Here is a 19664-nt window from a genome sequence, read left to right on the forward strand (position 1 = left end):
TGTCTGTGTGTGAGAGCATATCAAATGGACCTCCTAAAACTATGCCATGAACTCATGCTGTTAAAGCTAAAGCTCACGCACATGTGTTCAGGGTATCCCCTCAAATGTCATGTGTATACCCACTCATACACACACACACACACACACACACACACACACACACACACACACACACACACACACACACACACACTCATAATAATGCACATTGGCTTCCCCTATTAGTCTAAAATAAGCAAATGAAACCACAGTCTTGTGTTATTGCAGCATGTTTCATCATCTGGACATTAATATGAAGAGTGTTGTACTGTAAGATGTATAAAGGCAAACAGTTTAATGATGAAGGATCGCGGACATAAAAACTCTTTCATTTTTAGGATCCATAAGTATTCAAGGCTGAATAACAAGGAGGTAAGAACAAAGCAGAATCTGACAGTGAATGTGCTTTACCTCCCGAAGTTATGTTTTACCTCTTGTGCCCTTCGAAAAATATATACATGTATATATTTTCAAATTTTAAAATGACAATGAGGTCCAAAACCTCACTCATTTTGGTTTTCCAGAACATTTTCACTATATTCACTTTCCTTTCATTTTAACTGATTTCCAGAACTTTCACAGAGAAGGTATGTGCTAACTTAAATGTAAATATAATTAATGTTATTATTATGATTATTATTATCTATTTATTTTGTGTATGTTTGTGATCTTGTCAGTGGTCACTCGAAAAAAATGACTCGTTAAGTGTTTTTGTCATCGACAAAAACTGCAACTGAAAAAGGAAATTATGAGAAACAGAAAAGGACGGATGATTAAAATAATCAACACAATATGGCCTGAGTGTCCTGTCTTCTGCGGTTTGTACATTACATTGCAATTCCTTTATCCCTTTACAATGCTGTTTTTGATTAGAAGAAGTCATGCCAGTAAGTCACTGAAGTCAAATGCCGGAAATCCAAGAGTCAGGGAGCCATTAAGGCATTGAGATGAGACAGAAAAGGAGAGCTGAAGAAAAGAAGAAGGAAGTCAGGAATGTTCTCCTTGTATTCCATTCTACTCTTTATAATAACCACACTGCCACACTGGCAGAACTACTTAACTAGCCTGGTGCCGCAGGGAGAGATGGAGGCCAGGCCCGTTTCTCAGCGACAAAGTTCAGAGTCATTATTTCCTTCTTCTGCAGTCATTCCTTTTTAAAGAGGCCTTCTGTGTGCTAATGATAGTCTTATAAAGAGGCCCAGAGGGGAGCGACTCAGAGATATGGATTTATGCCCGCTTTGGACACAGGCTTTGATCAAAGCACATTGATCTGCAGAGATTTACACCACGGCAACTCAATAAAACTCCTGCTCTCTTTTACAAAAGAGTCGGACACTTTAGAGCCATTTGTCAAAAACAAATGCAAATCCGGAATCGGTAAAAAGACTCCCCGGAGAAAGTGAATCTGTAATGTGAATGAAAACCCTATCTCTGTTATCTCTTAGCATACTATTATATTTTACTCTATAGCGTTCTATTATATTATGCTTTTTGTACTTTGCTTAAAACAATATTGACAATTGTCTCCCAAAATGTTTATTTAATTGTATTTTATTTGAAGGGAAAATCCTATTTAATTAAAAAGAACAAATCATTGAATTTGTTTATAATAATAGTTAATTCCTTTCTATATTCTTTTATGTCACGAGTCATGATGCACTTACTGCGTGTCACCACCCCCTCCAGCCTGATGATGTTGGGGTGGTCAAACTGTCCCATGATTGACGCCTCTGCGAGGAAGTCCCGCCTCTGCTTGTCTGTGAATCCTCCTTTAAGAGTCTTGATGGCCACACAGATCTCCTTCTTGCTTGGCATCTTCAGGCGGCCACTGCACACCTCACCAAACTCACCTAAAGATGGATGCAGGGAAGATGCGACAACACAAAACGTTCTTTATTGTTGTTGTTTTTTTATCTCAAACATATATATCTCAGGATTTCCCTTACTCATATCAAACCCTGCTTATGCAACACAGGGATTAGTGCACATCCATCAGAAATGAAGATGTAGATGCATAAAGGATAGCTATTACGTGACGCTAAGATAAACACAAGATAGTCCTCACTTTAGATGGGGTCGTAGTAACTCAATAGTAACTATCTGAATTAATCATGAATTGGAGTATTAAAACATGTTTATAAAGCACATGTTAAACATTTGTGCATCATCTATAAGTCCGGAATAATTGGTTTGCATTATATATTACTTAATTGGTTGACAATATATATATTACTTAATTTACAAGTGGGGAACTTATCAATTATAAAGTATGAAAACCCAATCATGAAACGCATAATAGTCAAGCTTATTGATCAAGAATAAAACATTTATAAGTGTATAAGTTATATGTGTTTATGAACTGCTAATTACTAATGAATGTTCAGGTTTGAAAAATGCTTCATAAATGATTAATTAAGTGTTTACTCATGCTTTACTAATGCTAAATAGTGTGTAGTTATTATAAAGTGCTACCGGATTATGCCATTTCAATCTTGCTCTTAGTTAGTTGTGTCCATCAGACTATGGGTCATGCTAACTTTACACTCGCCACCGCCATTGAGCCGCTGCAACAAAAAGCCATGTTCAAACTGTCATGCATTTCTAAAGGATGTTTGAAGTCACTCAACCCGTGGTGAGCTTTGTTTCACCCCTGAGATCATTGCTAACAAGCTGAGCATGAGGCAGAAGTAATGTACAGTACGTGTCACGATGTACGAGTTAGCAGATGTAATGAACACTGAGAGTCATAGACGAAGATCCGATCAAAGAGGATGTTGATGATTACCCTGTCATTACTTAACTCCAATTAATCAGGGAAAGTATTTGTTGATTTTGGAGAGGGATCCTTGCATACTTATGTGTTATGACCACTAATTATAGTAATGACACCATGTGTAGCAATACACTTGGAAACGGATCCACCCGAATCCACGCTCCAAATAACAACGCGGACAGCAAAGGGATCTTTCAAATGTCCTACAGTGTCCTATTAAAATGCAGCGTGACTCAACATCCACTCTGGGAGAGATCAATTAGCATTCCTTGCTGGTGAGAGGATATGTGTGTGTGTGTTTACCTCAGCCCATGCCTGTGTGTGTGTGTGTGTGTGTGCTTTGTGAGTTTCACCAGGTACTGTAAGCTCTGTAGGCAGGCTCGCCACTTCAAAGGCAGCCAGTCCAGGGATTTGGCTGCACTGTATGGATGAGTGGAGTGTGTATATCTGTGTGTACGTACTCCCGTGTGAGCAACTTTTACCGCATAATGTACACGCATATAATGCGCTCATTCGGGGGTGATGTCAGAGCTAAGACATGTGCCGATCTCTCTCAGTCCAGTACAATCATCTCCCACAGCGGCTGTGGATCAGAGAGCACGGGTCAAACCTTGGACTTAAAGCAGCGGGGTCTGGAAAAACTTAAGCCAGACTAATTACAACCTGTCTAAATACCAAATGCATGCCTGTTCTTCTGGCCCTCAGCAGTGGACAGAGGAGCCAGGCCAAGGCACCTTTTTTCATGTGGTCACTCTGAAAGAGAAGATCTCGCTCTAATAAGGCTTGATTAGGGACACTCACTTCTTTCCTGCTCTGAGTAGAGCGAGGTATCCAACTCTGATGTTAAAGTCAGCCCCATGTAAGCAGAGCGGAGCGTGCGTTCTGTCTTTTAACACACAATCACCGATTGGCAAGAAGATCAAAGTCTTGCTTTAATGGAGACAGATGGGAAAGGAGGAGGACGAGGTAAGTTGTGAATTGTTTGGAGTGCTCCTGTGGTTTCATAAAAGTACAAATAAAAAATGTGTTTTACATCGTGGCTTAAGCTTTAATGCCCACCTGCAGTGTTCACTTTGAATTTACTTCACATAAAATAGATTAAGAGTAGAGAGTTGAAGTCCCACTCCCTAAACTATCTGCCAGCATATACTGTACAATTCATTTGGCTTTCTCATAGAGGGTTTCATGCTTTTTCTAAAAAGAAGAAAAACATGGTCTGATGGTTATTTTTGAATGTATGCTGTGTCTAATACTGTCTTGGTTGCTCAAAAAAACTTTCAGGAGCAACAACACTGTGTGTCCCAGAAATAATAAGTGTTGAAGCCTCAGGGGAGCTGCTTAATGCAAACAAAAGAATCATCATTTTGTCTTCAAGGTCTAAATGAACAAAGGTGTGATTCTTAAGCTAAGTGCAGCATCGAACTGTCCAAACAGAGTTTGCCCCAAGTGGTTCCCATCATCTAGCACCTAAAGTGTGTTGTTGTTGTTGTGAAGCGAGGCAATTATTGGATTTCCTTATTTGCTTTCCAGCACAGATGAAAATAGACTATACACAATGTGATGTTGAACTTCATGTAAGTATGGAGAGGCACTAAAATAAATATACTTTGTCTCTGTGATGCACTGTGCGCATTAAAAATGTATAGTTTACTGTAGTGTGGCCTTCTTTGTGTGTGAGGGTATTAGGGTTCAACTGATACTTATACACATCATGGTATTAATTACATATATTATGAATTTCCCCTCATGTTGTCCATTCATTCTATTTGTCTCTCTTCTTTATGCCTGCGACATTGTCCTGTAATTACTGCGCATTGTGTAAAAGGAATATTTCCCTTTAAAAGTAAATTCAGATACAGGGATTCCCACAGAGAGTCAGAGTAGTGTTAATAGACTCTATAATAAATAAATAAAACACTTAATATTAGAAATAGACACTGACTTGTTTGTATTTGATGAGACAATTCTTGTGCATTGTGACCCTATATATATATATATTCATATGCTTTGTGTGTGCTATATAGTATGAAACATGCATTGTGGAGTGTAGCGTAGTCCAGTGTGGATTCAGGCATTAAACTCTCAGGCTGGTCTGACAGCTTTACAGTGTGGAGGCCTGGTGGGACTCTGGAGGCCGGCCTGCTGTTATGGGCTGTGTGCTTTAGTCTCCATCTATTCTGCCTGCACTCAACATGAATCACAATGCATTACCCTCCCGTCGGCACTCCCGCTCAAGTTATCAGGCAGTACATGAAAAGAGGAGCGGGCGCGTGTTTTACTGTTGCAATCATTAGACTTAGTTGAGAAAGAAGAGAATGAAGAGGAAAAAGATGAAGGAAAGAAAGAGGAGAGGAAGCAATGAAGCAAGTGAAGGTGAGCAGAACAACTTCTAATGTCCCAGTCTGTCCCTCTATCATAGAGGAGAGCTGGGAAGAAGGGACATCAAGCTGGGGCATTAAATGCTTTCTCATTCCCAGCTGTGCAGTATATGGCACACAGTTAAACTAGCCTGCTGCTATGAAAATGTAGATATATGGGAGCTCTCCATGTACCTCATTTTTTTCTATATGTGGTTGAGTACTTGGTGTGTCTTTGTCATTTAAACAGAGCATGAACGAGTACAAAAGTTACTGTGAGGTGAGAGCGAAAGGAGAGGCCCGGGATAGAAAGAAACCATTAATTTCTATTCATAAACGTTCCATTTTTTCACTTTTTGATGTGGAGTGACTTTGTTTTCTGCACTGATGAACATTTCCTTTGATGACCTCAGCAAACCGTTGATCTGAGCACATGCACTATAATTTACACCCATACCTTATGCAGTGAGGCAATAGCTAATTGCTTATGTATCTAAAAATTCAGTTAGAATTAGGAATATAATTAATTTGACTAAATACTAGTGAAGGTCTACTATAGTCTGCATATTTTCGTAAAAGTCCCTGATATATTCAGTCCAACAGACTGACAGAAATTGACAACTTTATCCAAACAGGTTTTCAGAGTCAACGCTTGAAATGAAATAAACTGATAGAAGCAGATGTTCTTGTTGTGTAGTGTTAGTTTGACTTTCCATGGCTGAAATGACCTGCAATGGTGTCTGTGTACACAGCTAAGTCTGGACAAGCTTTTTCCTTTGTCCGTTCTCACCTGCTCCCACCACTTTATCGATGGCGATGCAGGAGGCGTCCAGCTCCTTCGCAAACTCGTGCACAGCCTGGCTCGGGTCCTCGTAGGTGTGAGGGTCCACGTAAGTCCTGATACCCGGCAGACGCACTGCAGCAGGAGAGAGCAGGTTGCATCAGTTCATGACCATTAAAAAAACTGTTGTGTGTCCTCTGAACATTGCATTACTTTATAGGGGCATTCCTCCTTGCTAGTGCTCAGTTTACTTTGAAAAACAGCACTCAGAACATATTGACGATAAGTTTATGTAGATATGTTTATGCCAAACACTGGGTAACGCTTCAACTTTGAAGATGATGTAGTCATAGAATGTCCATGCAATAAAGAGCTCGTGAACAGCGGACTGTGTGTTATGATAACAGTGGCTGCAGATGCTGCTAAGCTGAACAATATGGCACACAGTCATTAATGTACAGCTGATTTGTGATTCACACAAATTAACTTACAATGAATGACATGATATATAATGATATAATGATATAGTTTAAGACGGACTTTGAAAAAAAAGTGAAGCTATGCTTTAGGTAATAAATTTGTACTTTATTAGTCCCTATGGGGAAATTTATGCTGTACATCTGACCCAACCAAATTATTCAGGAAGCGGTGGACGGCCGCAGTTCAGTGCCTGGGGAGTGCGGGGGCCGAAACCTGGGTCAAGGTTAAAGGTAGGAGTATTCCATATAAATAACACATTGTATAGGAATAAAGGAGAACAAGCAATGAAGAGGGAGCAAGGAAATGGGAGTTTAAGCTTAAACATGTTACCCCTTTGTGTTGTTACTTTTACATATTGGTCCAATTTCAACTTCATAAAAAGTTGTGTGAGTGAAGACCTTTTTGTCACCGTTCGAAAATGTATCAATGGAAATAACTTTTCTGGAGTAAACCTATAATCAGAAATAGTGTAAACCTTGAATATCAGTTCCTGCTGTAACACTGAGGGACACTTGTTCCCCATCCAAAAGAAGCCTCCAGGATTGGTTTGCAAATGGACCGAGAAACCGTCTCCTCAACATGGTCTCGGTCCAATTACTGTCTTCTCATGTGACCGAATGAACCAAAGTAAAAGGGGAAACCACTTCAAGCTTGCAAACAGCTGCTCTCAAACAACCACCGTCAGTAAAGATGTGTTGAGAAAAACGTCTCTTCAGTTGTTACTATCAAGCTATCGCTTGAGCTATCGCTATAGCTAGTTGTACTACTCTGTGAAGGGTACAGTGCAGAGAGGAGATATTGGAACATGCATCACAGAAACAGGGGACAGTACTTACAGTGGCCGTTGCCAAAGTGTAGTCTTTTCTCATCAGGATGTTTGGATTTGCTGTGGCAACAGAACCTGCCAATCCAAACAGAGAAAGGTCATAAATAGTGCCACATGTCTCAATAAGACTTCACCCATTGGCCCAGCCAGAAGGCTAGTGAAAGCTGTGTGTGTGTGTGTGTGTGTGTGTGTGTGCGTGTGCGCGCGTGTGTGTGTGTGTGTGTGTGTGTGCACGCGCGTGTGTGTGTGTGTGTGTAATCCCAGCTCTTACAAACCAAGAGAGGATCAGTAAGTCTTTTAATGAGCCATGGATTTATACTCTCTCTGAACAGTACTGACTGCTAATTTCAGCCACACACACACACACACACACACACGAAAAACATACACATACAATTCTTAGTTTTCTCTTATACATTCGCACGCTGACAGGAATTAGAGAAGAGAAATAGAGGACATTTTACTTACAAATATATAGGATGCAGCTATTTAAACAAATATGTATACAATCAACTTTCAGGCAGCATTGAAGGGAGATAGCATAAGAATCACTGTGATTGGAGGAGGAAACCCCCAGTGAGAATCAAGTCAAGCAACGGGCGGACAGACCTGCCAATCAGGACGTAGAGCAGCACCGTGAGGAGGATGATGGCCACGGCGGAGGAAATGGCGATCAGAACCACCTGGCTGTTCTCACTGGAGATGGAGAAGGCTGCTGAAGGACAGAGAGCAACAGGTCAAGAGCAGTGTTGAACTTCATTCTGTAACAAACTCATCAAGGACACACATCCACCATCTTTCAGTGACTTCTTCACAAAACGTGTCTGAAACCCAGAACAAAAAATAGCATAAATACTTGAATGGTTTCCAATGAGAATGGATTCTCACTATTCTTTATTCGTGATTTCTCAGCACAGTGTCTAAATAATTAGGATTAAAGGTCTATTCTGTACTGCACTCACAGTCGGGGCTGGTCTCAAACTGGAAACTGGGGCTGCTGCCTCCATATCCGGCAGCTGTGCGAGCTCTGATCTGCAGCAGGTAGGCGGTGTTGGGCTTCAGACCGTTCAGAGTCACATTACAACCCCGAGCACGGAGGATGGTGTAGCTGGTCTCCTGCTCCTCCTGGGAGACAAGGCAGGCAAGAAGAGAGGGATAGAGGAAGGAATTAAATATTTGTAATATTCATTTTTTTTAAATACTACAATTTACACCAGGTTGGAACTATTAATGAATACATACATATACATAAAAATAAATACAAACACGGTATGCACTATGTGTATGTGTGTATGTACATAAACCCACATAAACATCCTGGACAGTTTGGCAGCTTTCTTCCCCTTCTGATGAATTATGTCCTTCTTATTTATGACTTCTCTCCTACTGATCTCCACTGATAAAACAACAGGAGGATTTACACACCAGGGCTGCATTCGGCACATTGTTTCCAGATGTGGAAGGAAGAGAAATGGTGGTGAGAAGATGAGAGGAGAGGAGGTAGAGTGAGAAGAGAGTGCAGTGATGTTTCCACACTGAGGATAATAGGAGGACCCAATCCAATAAAGTTGTATTTATTGTTCATGTGTATATTTACTGTGCAGTAGTATGCTCCATGTTACGCATGTGTTAAGATATACAGCCATCTATTAATATATAAATATGATACATCAAACAAAATAATAATCATTAATCAAAATAATTGGAAAATGGTTATTTAAAAAATAAAAGGGCTCATATATGGTTAGTGTGTGGATATGAAACAGTATGGATTACTTCTGATTAACAGTCAGTTGAGTAATATTTAACATGCATAAAGAATGCTATATGCATTTGGTGTATTTTACTTTATTTATTTGTGGGAAATTATTTTTAAATAAGTGTATATATATATATATATATATATATATATATATATATATATATATATAGGGGAATTATTTTTAAATGTTTCTCTGTCTGTGCCTCATAGCGTGTGTTTCCGTAACATTGCTCAGCCAATCCATGCGGAAGAAAGGCTTGCAATTGCATGATAACTAAACCAATTTGATGCTATGAAACAAACTGCTAAATAGGGGGAAAATAGGACTACACTGATCTTAAATCTTAATGACGACCTATTAGAGATGACTTCAACAATCCTAAAAATGAGCTACATGTTCTGCAACGTAGCCAAGCTCATAAAAATCATCCAAGGCCGAATTGTGTTGAGGCATAGTCAAATCCTTTTTTTATAGACCCAGTTATAAAGAGGCATTCATTGCTACGGGAAATAGCATAAACACAAGTCGACATTCACATGCACCCACGCACACACACAAACGCACACACAAACGCACGCACACACACACACGCACACACAGTGTCCAAAAGAAACTTCAGGTCCATTAATGGAGTGGATCAGAGTTTTATGGCGCACAAAGCTTTTTAAACTGCTCTATGTGTGAGGAGGTAACTGATACAGCAGAACTGCACTGGGACAACTCTTCATCACAACTATAAATCTACTCGCAGCTTGTCACCGTTACGCGTTCTGGAAAGCATGTGATCCGCTGAAAATCATACACAGGTGAGGTACAAGTACCTTTGTGTGTGTGTGTGTGTATGTGTGTGTGTGTGTGTGTGTGTGTGTGTGTGTGTGTGTGTGTGTGTGTGTGTGTGAGAGAGAGAGATACAAAGAAGAGAAAGAAACTCAAGTCAAACACCTCACTTTTATGCATACGGCAGCCTGACAGGTTTTGTGATTGACTATTCAATTGTGTGTGTGTGTGTGTGTGTGTGTGTGTGTGTGTGTGTGTGTGTGTGTGTGTGTGTGTGTGTGTGTGTGTCTGTGTGTGTGTGTGTGTGTGTGTCACCAGAACACTGCTAGAATTTAATATGGCCTCTGTGCTGCGTTTTACTTTGACAATCTAAACAAAGCTGTAGAAAATTATAGCTTGTATAACACACACACACACACACACACACACAGATGCAAACTCATACAGTCCAAAAACAGGAGATGTGCAGCCGAAGCCTTGTAAATACAGTGTTTGAGCCAGCATTCCTTCCATCTAAGACTAAATAAACAGGCCAAATTAAAGTGGATCTGAAGCTCTCTCTCTCTCTGCTTTTTAGATTGCAGTGATAAAACATACCAAAACAATCAGCAAATTGTATTCCCACAAATTCTATTTTCACAAAGTGCACTTGGAAATGCCTTATCGGCTGTCGAGCACCCTTTAGCTGGTTAAAGCATCAAGAAGATCACACAGCCGGCCTGGGATTTCTAAAGATGAAACACCTCTCTTCTTCTGGAGCGTTTTCGGGTTGAAAATTCGTAAGAATATCACCAAACATTCCCTCGGAATTCTCATATATAGGGAACAGCCCTTGCGCTTTGGAAACTTGGGCCTCTGGTTTTAGGACCGTGTGACAAAGTGGTATGTGTTGGCGAAAAAAGCAGCGCGGACCAAGACGGGGGCAAAAGAGAGGTTTGGTTGGGTTCATTTAAAATAATTTGCTGCAAGCTATGAACCACTTCAGCTTCTAATATTATGAAACGCTTCACATTTTCCCCTTTCTTAAATGTTTTTATACCAACTAGCCTAACACTAATTGTCTTATATATTACTATTCAATAAAGCAGGAGAAATGTATTACTTAGCAGGGTTGTATGAAACATATATTACTAAATATCATTCCTACAGTAATCATATCTGTCATTGGCACTGCATTTATATGTCTTTATTCAAGTTTGATTTAGTTAAAATGTTTCCTACCATATAGTTTCGTACATTTTGTTGTACATTTTAATCTTCTCATTTGGTATCAGTGTAATGCAGAGACTGCTGCATCAGTTCATTGTCTTTTCCTTTTAAGTTGAACTTCCTTTGAAGTTAAAAATCCATCAGTGGAAATGTGATCATCCCAGTTGTTCCCAAAGAAGACTACATTACATGTAACTCCAGAAATAACAGATGTCAAGTACATTGAAGGTTATTTATGCTCTTCAAAACCTCCAATGACTTCAACATAATTGATGTGATGCAGCAGATTATCTATTAGATGCACATGACAAATTATAGGACATGTTTTTGTCCGTTGGCAGGAAACCTTGCACTAAACTGGTGCGTTACTTTGAGCATGAGAAGTCCAATCCGCACTCAGGGGTTACTGTCAAAATGACTCAATGTTCAAACGTTTTACTTGTCCTGCTTAAAGGTCAAAACAGTCTTGAGTGATTTTTAAACCCCACAGATAAAACACAACTGTCATGACTGTCGTTGTCTGCCATTGGTTTGACCACAGACATCTATTGGTCCAAGTAATTCATCGACTATGAAGAAGTATTCCGAGTTTGAATGATGTTGTGTGGTTGTTGGCGAAATGTTCACTTTTCTCCATTAAGAGAAGCTCGAGTCATCGGTGAACGGCTATTGGATTACATGATAATGTACACTGTGTATGTCTGTCTTAAACTTAAGTAAATAAAGACAGAGGAAACCACAAACATCGAAAGGCAAGAACGTCTGACTGATGCCGCAAATCTGAACATCTTCTTGCTAAAAGCTCTCTTTTTATCTCAACTCAAGCTGTTTTCATGTTCTCTTTCACCATCCTGTTTATGTGTGCGCGCAATTATATCTGCGTGTGTCTGCGTATGTGTCTCTAAAAGCCTCTTTCTGCCTCCTAAGTGAGTCATGGTGTGGTCTCGGTGTGGGTTATTTGGGCTCCGACTCTTGTGCTCCTCCGGCCTTGATCCTTGGCGTGCTGGAGGCCCTCAAGCGTTCCTCTGCCTGCCACCCGGAGAGGCCTCTATCCTGGGTTGTTATGGGGGGTCTCCCCTGGTTGTCCCAGTTTGCTCTTCTGCATGGAAGAGCCTTTTGTCTGGCGTTTAAAACCCCTGGGTGTGTATAGCTGCTGTGAAGAATCCTCTGGGAACTTGTGAGTTTGTGGCTGTCGCTAAGTGTCTCCAGTAACTCCTGAGAGACGATGTGATTAACAGGGATCAGCGTAAAGGCCGAGAGATGTTTCATTACACAACTCTGTCACACAGAGTCTTCCTTACACTCTTTTCCATATCTTCTTTTGATGAATATGCATTTGCAATGGATAAGCATGTGTGTGCGATTGTAAAGCTACAGCTGCTGAAGTAAAGCTCTACTTCAGTCATTAACTTTTCTCTCTCGCTGTTTTCTGTTTGAACTTCTTAGGTAAGGATGGCTGAGTAGGGAACAGAGTTTAGAGAGGAAACAGCTTCTGTCTGCCTACTAATCAAGAGATTAGGGGCCACTGTTGGCATTCACGCAAACCGGGATCTGGGGAACACACATGCACACACGCACATGCGTGCTGAATCTGCCAGAGTGATTACATTTGCATCCACGGCTAATTTCACCATCAAATGTCAGCCATAGCACTGCATTGGTGCTGAAAGGCAGTGTGATTCGTTCTGCACTAATTTCCCTCACAGAGGAATGAGTGACCCCAGAGACGCATTTACTGTCGGCCATAAAACATGTCTCCATTAAGGAGAGGAGGACAGGATGAGAAATAGAGGGAGCGATGAAAAAGAGAGATGAGAGGTAAACATGAGCGGAGGAGGGGAGAAGGACGAAGCAAAAGTAGAAGGACAGAAACGCACAAAAAGAAGTAGAAAAGAAAACAGGTTGAGTAATAGAGGAGAAGGGCAGAGAGGGTGCTGGACAAAATAAAAACATAAGAATATTATCAGAAGATTTTAACCCATTCTTAAACTTCCCCATGTATCATTTGAACGCCATTTCAAATTTCCAAAAATGTTTATAGTATCTAACGATGATATTTTTGTGTGTGTGGGATTGAGTTTTTTTTTGTCTGATACAATTACAAATAACTTTTTCAAATTGTATTCAGTAAAGTTAATTAAAGTAACGTAATGCCAAAGTAATATGTAGCATGATTATTATCTCATTTTTGGACTCAATACCAAATATGCAAATCATAAAAAATCTCAGAATTTGAAACGGTCCTCTCATTTCCTTCAGTTATAATTCATCTTTTCACAATGGGATGGCTCTTGGCAGAAACAAAAATCTTTTTTGTTTTATTATCCTCATTACATGAAGCTGTTTCATGGTCCCCAAAACTGGTAATATGACACTTGTAGACAATCCAGCAAACACTGCTGAAAGCAATAGTTTATCATTTTGGAAATTAACTTGCCAAAAGTTGAATGAAGAGATTCATACCATGGCATGGGATAAATGGCATAACTGGAAGAGGATTCTACTGATGGGCCCAAACACATGGAGAGACTTTTTCAATGTATGTCAGCCTACTCTACTCCTTCATACCTCCATGGGTTACACAGCTACACAGCTCACTCATTTACACATTATATTCCATCACATGTTGGCCGTAGCCTTGTATTGACAGGACAGATCACAGTGGTTTCAATTCATGATGCAGCTGCGCTGAGAAAGGCACACAAAGTAATGCGTGAACAGCGACATGTTCTGCACCAACCTTTTCGTAGTATTTGATCTCATAGTCGAGGATGATGCCATTGGGTCTTTCTGGCTGCTGCCAGGACAGGGAGACACTGTTCCGGGACGTCTTTTCCTTTCTGATCACTGTTACCGGGGAGGGAGCTGGATGGGAGACACAGACAGACATGAGAGGGAAAGAGAGAGAGAGAGTGAGTTCCTTCGTTGGGAGGTTCAGTTGAAGTTCAGTCCCCCGGTGTTGCATCCTGGAAATTGTCTGTGGTTCCTGTTCGCCTAATTCAGTTTGCTGCCCGGTGGGGCTGCATTAAAGGCTTTGGCCCGGGGAACGAGACGGTGTACACTAATTCAAACGCTGGCTTGTGCGTATATGCACAAACACACACAGACACAGACACACACGTACAAGAACTAGAAGTATAATAGTGACGTGCATTTCAGCTCTGTGGAAGCGAAGTAGATAGTGCTCAGCTCAGAGCTTATGATTCGACTTTAACTCGTCAAAAACAAACTTAATGCATTGTACTATTTCAGTGGGATTGCAATGAATCAGTTTGACTTTTGGCAGCTTTTGGCAGCAAAAAACTGTGTGTCAGTCCGAGTCTAATTTTCACCTCAACTCTCTACATACTGAGAAACCTTTCCAGATTAAAGATTAACCTTAAAGCATTGACATTTTCTTCTCACATTCATTTGGCCGCGGTTGATTACTTGTGTTATGGAGAGTAAAAGCTTGTGATTGTGGGACAAAGCAGGAATCACAATGAAGAAAAACACAACTGTGCTTGGTAACAACGTTAAGTGTCGCTGGAGCTAGTCAGCATACCAAACTCCCATTCAATCACGCAGAAACGTTCCTGCTTATGTCGCATGCACAATGCATTAAAACGGCTTCTACTTCAGCGTTTATTGGAGCACATGCTACTCTGCATATTATTTGAAATGTGTACTCATTTGAATATATGATATATATAAACCACCCCTTCCCCTTTGTCCCGATGCGGGCCCTGTCCCTTTTGGTGTGGCGCTTTCTCCCTCCCCAATTTTCCCGTCCAGTCCTTCACCAAGGCATCGCCTTGCCTCAGGGAGTTCACATGGTCCCAAGTAATTTAGCACATCCCTTCCTCTATCAAGCCCTGCACCCCTCCCTCGTTCTTTCTCGCTCTCTTGCTCTTCACTCCCTTCCTCATTTCCCTTTTTTTACTGCTCTCTAATTGCCAGGCAGCTCCAGGGCCAGCCCGGCATCTGAGGCATCGACTTTTAATTTTATTAGACCACAGGAAAAAACATGTTTGTCTTTGAAATGTTGGAGCCTTTCTTGATTGTGATTATATAGCAGTGTGTGTGTGTGTGTGTGTGTGTGTGTGTGTGTGTGTGTGTGTGTGTGTGTGTGTGTGTGTGTTTGTGTATCTATTCGTGCATATACTGGCGTGTATTTCGGCGGGAAGTTATTTTTTCTCCTGTAATGAATCCAGATGGGGAGAATCTGTTTCTATACCCCCTGCTCCTTCTCTCCTCCTCTCCCTCTGGTTCTGATAGCGGGGTGATGTTTTTTATTGGCTCTGTGGTTTATGGTGGTAATGATTTACTGTGGCTGGGCCGCTTGGAGGCAGCTTCAAGTTCCTCTCCTCCTCCTTTTCCTTTGCCTTGCTTCTCCCCCCTCTCTCTCTCTCTCCCTGCATGTCTATTGGCGAGCACTTAATTTGCTGTCACTCTCTGTTTCTCTCTGTGGTATAACTGTAAAACTAATACAGCATACCAGGCCCATAATGGCCTTAAAAACTGGCCTTCAGCGTCGTTCATATGCGATGCAAGGGACACAGCTGTCGCAGCTTTTATTTATTCTGTACACTGTTGGACTGGTGGACTATTCAAAGTAGTTTATTGGCTGTAATGCTATAGAATCCATTGAAAAGAAATGTTGTCCTGATTATGCAGCGAGTTTTCAATGCAGCGAGTCCTCGGGACCCACAGGTGGTCATTGAGTGGGTCCCAATCCCATTTGTGTTTTGTGATTGTCGTGTTAAAACTCATGTTTGTTTTCTATACTTCTCCTCAGTTGCTTCCCCTTCTAGCCTCTCACACATTTGACCAAATCACAATATCAATATATATATATATTTTTTTTAAGAATAACTGCTTACTTACTCAACATGTTATAGTAAATATAATCATTTCATTTTGTTTACGAATCTAAAAAGACCATTCCTTCTGCAAATAGTTTTTTCATTCACGTCCTATGAACAAGACGCGATCTCCTTGTGTAAGATATATATATACGTATGGTGAGAACAAGTCGAACAGTGGCCGTGTGAGTGTTATGTTCCAATACATAGTTTGAAGTGTTGATGTTTGAAGTCAAAGCTGTGAGGCGAGGACTGGTCTTGCTGCAGCAACATTTAGTTTCTCCCTCGATGATGGAGACTACAAACACAGGATCTTGTCTGCTCAAGATAGATGCTCAGACGGCAGGATAATCAACCACCAGGTGAAGCAGTGATGTATATATACTGAGTGTGCCTGCGTTTTCTTCTTGTTAGACCCACTCTGTCAAGTTCAGCTGCAGCTCAGACTGTTGATATTAGACTACTCTAATGTGGATCCCAGCTACTCTGTTGTTCGCGTAGTTATAACAATGAGTGGAGGGCAAGGGAGGAGGGATAAGGAGAGCTATCTGACAGCACCTTGACAGCGCAGCAAGGACACACAGCTCCTTCCTAGGGAAACACTTAATCCATCTTTTAACAGCTTTGGCATCTCTACATGTGTGTTTGTGTGTGTGTGTGTGTGTGTGTGTGTGTGTGTGTGTGTGTGTTTATGTGAGAGAAAGTGTACTATAGCCGAGTGGGGCTAGAGCACTGACATACCTAATCCTTGTAAACTCTCAGGGCTGATGGAGGGTGTGCAGCTGCAGGCTGATATTTTTCTTAGAGAGAGGGAGACGAGTGTGTGGCTGTGTGGTATAATGAAGGGGCGTGTTTTTGTGTGTGCTTGATCTGTGATGTGGAAAGACACAGATTCATCTCCTCTGATGATCGCTCAAACCTTAAAGATGTTTTTTTATATTCAGATCACACACAGCCCTCTTAGTGTGAGTGTACGTCAAATCCAATATAAATGCGGATCCCCCTGACTAACCGCACAGATGATGGTTACTAATAAAAGACTCAAACATTTTTTTTTTTTTATTTTGGATGGCCTTTACTTGAAACGTGTGGCTTTTAATCTCTATTGCTTTCCCCTCATCACAACATATGATTTGACTTATCCCCAGGCTAGAAACATGTGCACGTACTGTATGTGAACACACACACACACACACACACACACACACACACACACACACACACACACACACACACACACAACACAATCTATATTTACCTCTCATCCCTGCCCTGTCACTTTAAAGAGGTCATGTCTAAACGTGTCACTTTTTATACAGTCAAGGTGTGTCAACACAATTTGTCTGTGTATTGTGTGTACATACAACCTTTGGCATTAGCATATTCATGACACTAAGAGAGTTGACTTATGTATGATGGAGTGCATCTACCCTCACAGTTTGTTTGTGTGCATATTTTTGCCCTTGAGTGAACTCCAAAAAGTTCAAGCTAAATGCTGTATGAGCATCATTATAATTCTAATCACAGAAAGAGAAAAGTTCTTATTTATGCCTTGATTTCAGGAAATGTGACATGTCCTGACTGACACCCATGTCCCGCCTCACTGATCACCTGCATACAGCCAAAGCACGCACCGTAACCTGTAAATCAAAGCAACTCTTGTGTGCATTCAAATCACGACAAAAGACGGGACTCGCTACGCTTCACGACATATACTGCGACCACTCTGTGTAAATGCACAGCTATTGCCATCTGCCTATCATCAAGGATGTGATGGAGCGTCTGACCTCGCTGTGTGACAACTTTTGAGAGAAAACACCCATCTGTTCACTCTGCTCAAAACACACCTTCCAAAGAGCTAAATCACCTCCCAAGGTTGGGAGCAAAAAAAAAAACTTGCAGAAACACGGGGAGGCATATAGGGAGGAAGACAATAGCATGCTGTGTGTTTGGAAGGATCCTGTTTCCAGATGAAGAGAGAGATAATGGTTGAGGGGGAAACAGTAAAAAGAAAACAAAGAAAACACTGAACTGCAGACAGAAAGGCATTACCAAAAACCAAGGCAAACTGTGTAGGAGAACATTGAAGAAAGTGGGAAAAGGAAAATAATAAATTGATGCACTAAAGCCAGAACACTGCACATTCCTTGCTAGAGTCAGGGATGTCTGAGGTTTGGCGCCTTCTACTGCAGCTAGATTTATTTGACTCTTGGAATTTCACAACACCACTTCCCTTTGCTTTCTTATTCATCTAAAGACTTGATGCGTGGAGAGATATTTGTATAAAAGATTGATGAGCGCTTTAGGTACCCATCCTCATGTTAGGAGTGTCTTTTTAAAAGGATGAGATTTTATTTTCATTTTGCAAAAGACATTCGATCCCGGTAGTTAAACAAGCGAATAGCGGCCCGGGATCGCCTTGTAAATGTCCAGTTCTGATGGTTGGAGTGCATATGTTTGAAGCACATAAACTACAGGCTAGTGTATGATAAGGATATTTAGAGGAAGAGGGAGAAACGGGGCGCAGTGAAGAGAAAAGTATTGAATATTATCTAAGTGCTCGGTAACTACTATTTTTTTATTGATAAACTTGCGGTTCTACCCACAGTTCAATTTAAATACACTCATGCCACACACCCATAGAGTATATGCATGGAGTCTGGAGTCTTGTGTTGGTGTTGATGGTAATAAACCACATAGTCGTAAAACATAATAATGTGATAGTGGTCTGATTCTGTGACTGCATGCCTTTATCTGTATATCCATCTGTTGTGATAGAAGCTCACCAGCTTGGTTGGTGGTGATGGTGACCGCGGCGTACTGTCTCATCTTGGGTGCCAGCGATGACACGCCGTTCAGTGCCTCGATCTCAAAGGTGTAGTTTGTGTGGGCTAGCAGGTCCCCCACCGTCACCGTGGTGTTGTGGAGGCCCGCGGCTCTTGGCAGGAAGTGAACATTGCTCCGGCAAGGCTCGCAACGCAGGTTGCCACCGTTACTGCCGTTAGCGGCCTCCCCTCGGCAGCGTTTGCAGAGGACGGTGAAGGTGACGTCCCTGCGCCCACCGGCGTCTTCCGGCCAGCTCCAGTCCAGGATGACGGAGGTCTCGTTAATGGAAGAGATCACATTTCGAGGCGCTGAAGGGGGTCCTGGTAGAGAAGAAGATGGAGTGGGATGGTGGTGAAAATAGAAGGATGAAAGAAACATTTAAAAAGGAAGAAAGAAAGTAAATTAGTAGAAAGGTGATAGAAGAAAAGGGAAGAAAGCAAATAAAGGAGAGATTGATCATCGTAAAACTTCAAGTGGCAGTGACATTAGATGGGATTAGATTTAGCAGCAGTCATGGGCCAAGTAAAATACATATAGAATCTACAAAAGGGGGGGTTGGTAGGTTTTCTCTCCAACATAGTGGTGCGTTATTGGTTGCAGTTTGTCTGTATTAGAAGCTCACTTGTTTCCCAGGAAGTGAGTTATCCAGGTAGAAAATATAGCCATTTAACAGGCCTTTAAAGTGCAAATGGAGGTTTTCAATCAATGTTTTTTTTTGTAAATGTTGCAGTTTAATTGAGCTAATATGGGTCTGTGTATGTACTACAACATGAATCTCCTTTCCTCTCTTTTTGGATCAGGGAAAAAAAAGGGCATGACAGCATCTTTGATTAAAAAAGAGAGAAAAGACTGTCAAACTCGACTGGCATATAAAAGTAAGAATTGCAAACAGATCCCTCTGAATATTTCCAGATTTGTATATCAAAGCTGTGACTGTAATTACATGGGGAACAAAACAAAACTGCCAAATAACTCTGTTGAGAAGTAGC

At 41.1% G+C, this 19664-nt stretch overlaps 1 protein-coding gene across 1 annotated transcript in view; it reads right to left on the minus strand.

Annotated features, from left to right (window-relative positions):
* epha3 (eph receptor A3) overlaps positions 1–19664 on the minus strand; it is a gene marked incomplete at both ends in the record, with an annotated part of 87287 nt that overhangs the window by 16897 nt on the left and 50726 nt on the right. Inside the window, 7 exons of the mRNA XM_079231028.1 lie at positions 1704–1889; positions 5960–6085; positions 7267–7331; positions 7866–7971; positions 8219–8381; positions 13746–13870; positions 18636–18995. Coding sequence (XP_079087154.1) covers positions 1704–1889; positions 5960–6085; positions 7267–7331; positions 7866–7971; positions 8219–8381; positions 13746–13870; positions 18636–18995 — 1131 coding nt within the window. The remainder of the gene's footprint in view (positions 1–1703; positions 1890–5959; positions 6086–7266; positions 7332–7865; positions 7972–8218; positions 8382–13745; positions 13871–18635; positions 18996–19664) is intronic.

This window comes from Taurulus bubalis (assembly GCF_910589615.1).
Source record: "Taurulus bubalis genome assembly, chromosome: 15".
NCBI lineage: Eukaryota > Metazoa > Chordata > Actinopteri > Perciformes > Cottidae > Taurulus > Taurulus bubalis.